Source organism: Triticum dicoccoides, chromosome 3B (genome assembly GCF_002162155.2).
Source record: "Triticum dicoccoides isolate Atlit2015 ecotype Zavitan chromosome 3B, WEW_v2.0, whole genome shotgun sequence".
Lineage (NCBI taxonomy): Eukaryota > Viridiplantae > Streptophyta > Magnoliopsida > Poales > Poaceae > Triticum > Triticum dicoccoides.
This window is the reverse complement of record NC_041385.1, coordinates 88,585,322-88,595,347: the sequence shown is the minus strand read 5'-3', so window position 1 is coordinate 88,595,347 and position 10,026 is coordinate 88,585,322. Positions and strand designations below refer to the sequence as shown.

General features: G+C 39.5%; 1 protein-coding gene across 1 annotated transcript; it reads left to right on the top strand.

The window, feature by feature from the left end:
• Positions 1-1,829: 1,829 nt before the first annotated feature.
• LOC119274934 (zinc finger protein 511-like) lies at positions 1,830-4,500 on the top strand. The gene is made up of 4 exons (XM_037555696.1): positions 1,830-2,163; positions 2,670-2,734; positions 3,350-3,548; positions 3,864-4,500. Exons 1-4 carry the CDS (start codon positions 1,993-1,995, stop codon positions 4,371-4,373), a joined length of 945 nt encoding a protein of 314 aa, XP_037411593.1. The 5' UTR covers positions 1,830-1,992; the 3' UTR covers positions 4,374-4,500.
• Positions 4,501-10,026: the final 5,526 nt, after the last annotated feature.

Sequence of the window (10,026 nt, the reverse complement as noted above, 5' to 3'; positions counted from 1 at the left end):
GCAATAATGCATGGAAAATGGTTCACCTCAACATGCAAACATGCATTTGAAAAGGCTTAAATACTACAACAACAATAAAGCCTTTAGTCCCAAACAAGTTGGGATAGACTAGAGGTGGAACTCATAAGATCTCGCAACCAACTCATGGATCTGGCACATGGATAACAAGCTTCCACGCATCCCTGTCCATGACTAGTTCTCTGGTGATACTCCAGTGCTTTAGATACCTCTTTACGGACTCCTCCCACGTCAACTTCGGTCTACCCCGACCTCTCTTGACATTATCAACATGCTTTAGCCGTCCGCTGTGCACTGGCACTTCTGGAGGCATGTGCAGAATAAGCCTAAATCATCTTAGATGATGTTGAACAAGCTTTTCTTCAATCGGTGATACCCAACTCTATCCCGTATATCATCATTCCGGACTTGGTCCTTCCTTGTGTGGCCACACATCCATCTCAACATGTGCATCTCTGCCACACCTAATTGTTGAACATGTCGCCTTTTCGTCGGCCAACACTCAACGACATACAACATTGCGGGTCAAACCGTCATCATATAGAACTTGCCTTTCAGTTTTTGTGGAACTCTCTTGTCACAGAGATTGCCAGAAGCTTGGAGCCACTGCATCCATCCGGCTTTGATTCGATGATTCACTCCTTGATCGATATCCCCATCCTTCTGTAGCATAGACCCCAACTATCTAAAGGTGTCCTTCTAAGGCACCACCTGCCCATCAAGGCTAACCCCCTCCTCCTTCTCGTGCCTAGTTGTACTGAAACCACACCTCATGTACTCGTTTTAGTTCTATTAAGTCTAAAACCTTTGGATTCCAAGGGTTGTCTCCATAGCTCTAACTTCCTATTAACCATCGTCCGACTATCAACGACTAGCAAAGAGCATACACCATGGGATATCTCCTTGTATATCCCTTGTGACCTCATTCATCACTAGAGTGAAAAGATAAGGGCCCAAAGCTAACCCCTAGTGTAGTCATATTTTACTCGGGAAGTCATCAGTGTCACCATCACTTGTTCGAACACTTGTCACAACATTATCGTACATGTCCTTGATGAGGGTAATGTACTTTGCTGAGACTTTATGTTCCTCCAAGCCCACCACATGATATTTCGTGGTATCTTATTATAGGCCTTTTTCAAGTCAATGGACACCATATGCAGGTCCTTCTTTTGCTCCTTGTATCTCTTCATGAGTTATCGTAAGAAGAAAATGGCTTCCATGTTCGACCTCCCAGGCATGAATCCTATCTGATTTTTTGTCACGCTTGTCATATTTCTTAATCGGTGCTCAATGACTCTCTCCCATAGCTTCATTTCAAGGATCGCCAGCTTAATTCCACAGTAATTAGTACAACTCTGAACATTCCCCCTGTTCTTGAATATTGATACTAATATACTCCGTCTCCATTTCTATGGCATCTTATTTGCCTAAAAATGAGGTTGGAAAGTTTAGTTAGCCATACTAGCTATGTCTCCGAGGCCTCTCCACACCTAAAAAGGCTTAAATATTGCAATTATATTATGCCACCTACATTAAACAAATATTCTATAATTATACAATAATCATATGTATTTTCAGTTTTAGTTCTTATATCTTGATTCTAATGTTCATGTTCATGTAACCAAATCTTTTTGAAATATATTGCAGGCAATTCTCGCAGGGACGCGCATCATATCATCTATTTTTATACATACGAACTATTTCAAATTTCTTCCCTGCAATAAGAAAAAACTAATTCAAATTCCTGGGCTCCATTTTGCGCTCCGGCCTGGCCCCCAAAATTGCCGGACACGGCCCTACTCATAAGCGCAGCACCTGGGTGGGTCGCGGAATCCGACAGTCCTCCCGATTTCGAATCAGAGATTCCCCACCTCTCTCGCACGCTGTCTCTCCGGGAGGACGACGACGGAGGCGCGGCCCAGCACGGCACGGCTACCGGAGCTGGCTGATCGGCGGCTCTATTAGGGCAGGATGCAGCAGAATCCCGCCGAGGCCATGGAGGTGTCCGCGCCGTCGGAGGCCGGGGCGCCCAAAGATATGGGGCCGTGGCTAGGGTTCTGGGAGGTGTCGCGCCGGCGGTTGACCCCCGACGACCCCTTCTTCGCCGCCGGCGACATGGAACGCGAGCTACTCGCCAAACACGTACGTCCCCCATGCCCCTCCCGTCAAACCGATTCTAGCCAATGATTTATTGATTTTTCATGAGCGTCTAGCGGAAGATCTTCTGGATTTGACAGATCCCCAAATCAAACCAATTTTAGCTAAATATTGGTGCCTTATCCTTGAAGGAATAAACCATGGCATTTCCATTCCTTTGGAATCTTGTCCAGTGGAGTTCATAGAGCATCAAATTGGTTGGTGCTACCTCTGAATTTAGTGGTCTGCACTACGCAGGATCGTGAGTTTTACTCCCTCTGTAAACTAGTGATCTAAATGCTCTTATATTAGTTTACAGAGGAAGGACATGTTAATTTTGCAGAAACTGGGTGCCCTTGACCGGGACTCACAAGGAACTTAGAGTAGCTTATATCAACTGAATTGTGGATTTCATTCTGTTCCTATGTTTCCTTCAATTAGTATTGTTTCATTTCTATGTTGTACATCGCTCTCATACTTAAGTGGTTTGGCATGTGTATGCCCATGTGTAGGTTGCCCTGGATCTCTCGGATGATGACCGGTATCAACTTGAGAAGATGGATGTGGCGAGCGTGAGGTACTGAGGCAGTTGATGATCTTTGCATATCATTTTGTTGTTCACCAGTGATTGGTACTAGATTGTGCTTCTTGTTTCCCCACAGTATGTTCAGTATCGACTATCGACATGGTTTCGTATTCATTTGAACTCGATCTGAATGCTACCTGAACACAAGGGATATGACGGAATAGGGACCTATGATTAGTGGATCATACATCATAGTGCAATCTGCAATGCAGTAGATTCTGTTTCCATTCCTATACGTGTAGTATCCACAATACTGATCTGACAGTTATGTGTGATAATATATGCATTGATAGATGTAGAGTGGCGACAGAGTAACATAGTTTAACAAACACTCAGTATTACCTTGTCTTGATTATGACTGACACATAAATTAAAATGGAGTGTATATATGTATTTGCATCATCAGAAACATAAATACATTGCGCGCAATAGATATAATTGTTTGAGCAAATGACAGTCGGATGTTTAAAAACTCAGTTCTTCTATACTAGTCTGTTATGCTGTACTGCAGCAAAATTTTCCCTTTGCATGTTATGAACTACAGCATATAGTTTGTCCTGTTCCATCGTTCTGTTGATTCAGTCATTTGTCTAAAAACTCCTGCAGCATGGTATGTTGTCCAATTGCTGGTTGCGGTGCTCATCTAGATTGCTTGGAGGACTTTGAAGACCACTACAGCACTCGGCATACTGCTTCATGCTCTGTATGTTCAAGAGTGTACCCAACATCAAGGTTGCTGAGTATTCATATTTCTGAGGCGCATGATTCCTTCTTCCAAGCAAAAGTCGCTCGTGGTTTTCCTATGGTAATGTAATCCATCATAACAATGCATTTCTCAATATACTTATTACTTAAATTGCACAATAGCCGATTTGTACACAATCTCAATATTCCCAGCAGTGTCCTTTCTATGATTATCTGAAGATATTTTATAGTTATCAACTGCAGCATCAGTCAGCATTCACATGCTTACTATCCTATTCAGCTAATGGAGCTTTCATAGATTATTAGATTTATTTCATATAAACAAATCATTAGGGTTTGACACAGGCAAATTTACAGAACTAACTTGGAGAACCATATGTACGCTGAGGTTTGCATTTTTCTTCTTCTGAAACAGTACGAATGTTTGGTGGAGGGTTGTGGGGAGAAGTTGAAGACGTACAAAAGTCGGCAGCAGCATCTTGTTGATAAGCATCAATTTCCCAACTCATTTGAATTCTTCAAAAGGGCACAACCTTCCCAGCGGCATCGTCAGAAGTATCATCGAAGGCAGACTGCTTATAAGGGGGAGGAGACAAGGGATACTGTCATGGACGTTGATGGAAAGAATCCAAGGCAATCAAAATCGAAATATCGACCGAAGCAACGGGATCATAAGGAACCGAAAGAAAATGAACATTGTCACAAGGAGTCAAAAGAAAATGAACATCACGAGAAGGAGGCCAAGGAGAGCGACATGGAGGTCGAACAGAAGATTGATGAACTGTCCTCGGCTGTATCAAGGCTGAGTACTGCAGATTCGGTGCCTTCGAGCGTAACCTTTGGCCATCGTCGTTCTCGTGGTCTTACTTTTGTACCAAGGTCTATTAGGCAGAACAAGCAGGTCTCTCAGCCAGAAGCAAACTGACAATTCTTCAACAGATTATCAATGTCGAATACGGATTTCCCTTGTACTTGGACGTTTAAAGTTTTCACTGTATTTGTATCATGATCGATGTTTTTTTCGGGTTGCCTATTTGGTGTTCTGCCTGCTATAAGCTTCGTTTATAGATATGATTTTTTTTTCTTTATGATGTTAGAACATCGCTATTCTATCCCAAAAATCCGGCAATCCTTCAGTTGTGCCGACCATGCAAGCGGAGCACTCCGTGGAGCCGTGATAGAGGCCATGGTCGACGAGCGCGAAGTGCTGGAGCACGAGCTCCATTGCGGCCGTAGCGGCGCCAATGGAGTGATGGAAAACCGAGCCGGAGCTCGCCGGAGGTGCTCGTGGAGAAGATGTTGAGTGTGGCGGCAACGTTGGTCGCGTGCGGGAGGCTGGCCAGGACACCAGGTGGCATGCATGAGACTGGTTGAATGAAAGCCGCGCTGGAAGATCCGCCTGCCGCAGCGACCTGTCGCCGTTCCCCTGGAGAGCTGCGGCGAGGAGGGAGGTGGGTCTCGCGCTCGCTACGTAGGGTGGGCCGGTCAATTAGCTCCGACCGCTGTGTACTGTAGCAAAGGTTCTCGAAAAAAAAGGTAGGATCTGTGAGTGTTTTCCTTTTTCTTTTATTCCACTGCATAGAAAAGCCAAAAATGATCGTGATCTCACTAAAGTCCGTGAATTCAAAAAAAGCTGCACAAATTTGAAAACACGTTAACAGATTTTTTTAAAAACGTTCACAAGTTCAAATTTTTCACAAAATTTAGAGAAATGGTTGTAGATTTCGAAAATGTTCATTAATTTTAAAAAATTGCGAATTAAAAAAAATTATGTGCGTGAAAAAAATGTTCACAAAATTTAAACAATCACGGATTAAAGACTCACCGTTAATCTAAAAAAAATCACATACTTGAATAGAGTTTGCGAATTCAAAAATGTTCATGAATTTGAAGAATGTTTATTGATTCAAGAAATATTCACGAATAAGAAAAGGTGATCACAACTTTGGACAAGGTTCATGAATTTGAAAAGGTTTGTGACTTCCATAAATGCTTGTGGACTAAAAAAAGTTCACGAATTTGGAAAATTTGCATGAATTCAGAAAAAGTCAATGGATTGAAAAAATGTTCGTCAATTTGAAAAGAAATCAGGATTTGTTTTAAAATGTGGATTAAAAAATAATCATGAATTCAAAAATGTTTGTCGATTCAAATGTAGTTCCATATTTGAAAAAATGTTCAGAAATAGAAAACTGTTGTTCATGATTTTTTTTGGCTCAATCAGAAAAGGAAACCGATGAAAACCCAGAGGAAAAACACAGAAAGAAAACTAGAAAAGTCGATGGAAGAAAACTGAAAGGAAGGTTCCTAAGGGGCTGTTTGGATTGAAGCTACAGAGGCCTAGCCAAAATATTGGCATTGACTGAAGGTTGGGCATCTTTTTGGTTGATGGCCAACTATTAGGCACGCCCAGGCTGATGCAGTTCATTTTCTTGCCAATTCACGGGGGAGCTCAGGGCGGCCGGGTGATGCGCCAATATTTTGGCGTGCCAACGGATTGGTAGGGCCAGCCGGGGCTCAATCCAAACAGCTCTGTAGCCGAGGAAGCGAAGCAAGCGAGCACTTCCTAATGGGTCTTCCATTCCCCTACGGCAGTGGGCGATCGAAGGGTATTGCGATACATATCATTCATGCTAATGTCCAGCCACCATTCCCCATGGCTCAGAATAGCGTGCATCAATTGCTAACTCGCTAAATGATATTATCTTGGATTGTAGTTCATGGGACGATTTGGGAGCCAGAACAATAGTGTGCTAGGGAGCAAAATAAGAAAGGACCTCCTATATGACGTGCACCACGTCAAACATATGCGTACTCGCTCATGAGCTACTGTGTTGGGCGGTAACCTAGGACAAACTAGGACTCGGAGCAATAGCGTGCTAGGGGCAAAAGAAGAGAGGGACCTCTTATATGATGTGCACTTCGTCCAACAGACACGCGCCGCATCATGAGCTCTCCTGACTGGGCCGACCCAGCAGCACGCAAACAGTCTCCTATCTCTAAACTGTGGATTACGGAAAAGTAGTATGGGGGTTCAAAGTTTGAAGTATGAGCCTTGTTTGTGACATTCAAAGGAAAAGTAGTATGGGGGTCGACGACTGAAGAAGAAAACAATATGAAAAAAGTCATGCGGGTATGAGGGATCGAACACGACGATCGGTTTACACATTTTTTGAAAATTCAAACGCGATATTTTTTTGAGAAAAGAGAATATTTTGTGAAATGCGAACATTTTCAAATGTGCAATTTTTAGAAAACTCAAACATTATGTGAAATGCGAACATTTTTCAATCTGTGAACATTTTTTGAGAAACGGGAAAATTCCTGAAATTTTGAATTTTTCTTTGAAAATAGTAACTTTTATTGAAAACATGAAAAAATAAACTCCAAATAAGATTTGGCAACATAGTATTTTTTTGATTTATGAATATTTTCGAAAAACAAAAACATTTTTCTAAATTCGAGCAATTTTTTAAACATGGAATTTTTTGTAAAGGTGGAAAACAAATTTTGGAACTTGATTTTTTGTCAATTTGAACATTAGTTAAAAATCTGAACAAATTTGAAATTCTAAACATATTGCTGAAAATGTGGAAATTGTTTGAGATGTGAACAAATGTTGAAAATCATGAACAATAAATTTAAAATGCTGACATTTATGGAAAAGAAACAGGAAACAAATAGGAAAAAGAAATAAAAAGGAAACAGGAAATACGAGAATAAAAGAAACAGAAAAATGGAAAAACAGAAGGAAAAAAATACTAATGAAACAAGCCAGACTGAAAAAGCCAGGTTATCGAACGTTCTGGAGGTTCCTAAATCCGGTAGAAAACTAGCATAGAAAAACCTGTGCTTAGGCTGCTAAATGAGCTGGCCCACTACTATGCTTTCTCGCTCGTTTCTTTGCGTTTACATTTGATTGACAACTTGCGCAATGAATGTCAATTAGGGCAAATGCTATATCTCACTTACAACCAGTACTCCTTCGGTCTCGTTTGAAGCAATTTCGCCCTCCGTACGGTCTTGTGCCTGCCCGTTTTCCGTCTGTTATTTCCTTTCGCTATTTCAGATCAAGGAGATATCAATTCCTATTAAGCACTGCAGGCGCCCATTACAGTGCAATTTGCAAATGGGTGCCTGCAGCAGTCCAAGCAGGGCCGGGCCCATTCTATTTTTTCTTGTGATTTAGAAACGTTAAAAGGTGCGAGAACTGGGATTTGAACCATACTACCGCTCGTTGCGACCGCTCCACTCTAACCACCATGCCATCGGCCCTCTAGTGTGCAAAGATATTTTGCTTCTGCATTTTATTTCATTTCTTCACTTTGCAAAAAACGGTTTTGGGAAGCTTCCAAAACCGGTTTTTCCCGGTTCGCGGTTTAGTTCATGGTTGGCTTAATTTGGTTTTTTCCTTTTCTCTTTTTCTTTTGTTTTTAAATATGTGATTTTTAAAAAGAATTTCGTGTTTTCTAAAATCAATGAAATTTTTTCGAATTTGATGATTTTTTTCAAAAACAACAAACTCTTTTCAGATTACATGAACTTTTTTCAAATTTCATGAAATTTGAAATCAAACTCGATGAACTTTTCTTTAAGATCGATGAAGTTTTTTTAATTTGAATAAATTTTTTTAATTCGGTGAACTTTTTCCATAATCGATGAACTTTTTTTAAAATTGATGAACCGTTTTTCAAAATTGATATACTGTTTTTCGAAATCGATGAACTTTTTTTAAATTTCATGTTTTTTTTTGCAAAATCGATGATCTTTTTTCTTTTTTCAAGAATTTTTTCAAAATTAATGACTTTTTAAAATTGATGAGCTTTTTTCAAGTTTGTGAACTTTTTCTTCGAAATGATGAACCTTTTTTTTCCAAATCGATGAACTATTTCAAATTCATGATTTTTTTTACAAAACCCTTGAACATTTTTTAGAAAGTCAACAGTCATTGATTCAAGGCGTCAATCAACGGTCAACTAGCCTAATATTTTTTTAGTGGTCAACCGGTCTAGCACGACCTATCAAGCAGCAGCGAAAACACTTCCTTGCAAGAGCGAGCTTTACTGGGACAGCCCACGCGGGCGGCGTGCAAGCGCCAGCTGGCTAAGCCAGCGCCTAAGGCACTGACTAGGAGCTCCCCGAGGAGATCGCTCATGGTGGTTGATGTACGGGTTTCTTCCAAAAACATTAATTGTTTTCTCATTTTATTTTATTGTTTATTTTTGTGTTCTCAATTTCTTTACCGATTTTCTTCAGTCTTATGTTTTTCTTTGGTTTTTCACCGTATTTGTAGTTCTTTCATGGTTTTCATCGGTTTTTCTCTTTCTTTTTTCTTCGTATTTCTTTATTTCTTCTTGGTTTTCATGTGTTTTTTTCCTTTCTTTTCGCTTTCTTTCTTTGTTTTTCTTTTATATCTTTCTTAGGTTTCATCAGTTTTCTTTCTATTATTTGCTCTTTTTTGGTTTTTAGTACATGGTAAAAACACACATTTTTAACATTTTACAAATGCTTGATTCATATGCTTCAAATACAAGATTAAGTTTTTTAAATGGATGGTCAACATTTTTCTATGCACTTTTATGACATTTAAAATGCTTTAAAATGGTACGTGCACATTTCTACAGAGAACAAGAATTAGTATTTTATTGATGTTTTATACTTTTTTGGAGAAACGTATGTCACATGGCACCATATTCATGTTACACTTTTCGAGAAAATAGTTTGTGGGTACAATGTCTTCGGTATATATACATACCCAAAAAAGAGTATATCATTAGTTAGGTATGTCCCCATTAAAACTATATTATTTTTGGATATCTCTTCAAGGCATATACATGTACTAAAAATGAGTTTGTGCATACAATGTCTTAGGTATATGTACATACCCTATATATCTTAAGTATATGTAAATTATACAATTTTTGGGTATATCTCCAGTATCGTATGTCTCAAAAGAATATACGTGTATTAAAAAATAGTGTACCATTTTTAGGGTATGTACCATCCAAAATATATCAACTTTGTTTATATCTACACAAAGCATGCATATATTGAAAAAGGGTATGCGGGTATGATATCTTAGGTCCACATACGCACGGGGAATATCATGTGTGGGTATTGGCATGCAATGTGCATTATAAAACTAAGAAGAATCATGTGTTATGTACGCATGAAAAAAATCATCTGCGGGTATCAGCATGCATCATATTTTCCTAAAAGTAAAATAATAATTAGGATCACATCTTATACTATTTGGTCACCTTAATTTGAATAGAAACAAAAAGTGTGGCCCTGCCTTATTTAAAAAAAATTCTAGACACCTTGAAAAGTAAAACTTTGTAAAACTGCATAAGAACGTCCTAATTATCCATGCAAACCTTTTGGACGATCATATTATTTGGTCATATCTGATACCTTAAAAATTAGAGCGTACATACATACCCTCTTTGTTTGGAAGGAAATCATTGGTAGGAAACCAATAGTATATTAGGTTTTCGGAAATCAATCAATGGCAGTTGATGGTCGTAGTTAATGCAAACAAAATTTGGAAAGTCATTTTGTCGTGAATTGTACACCAT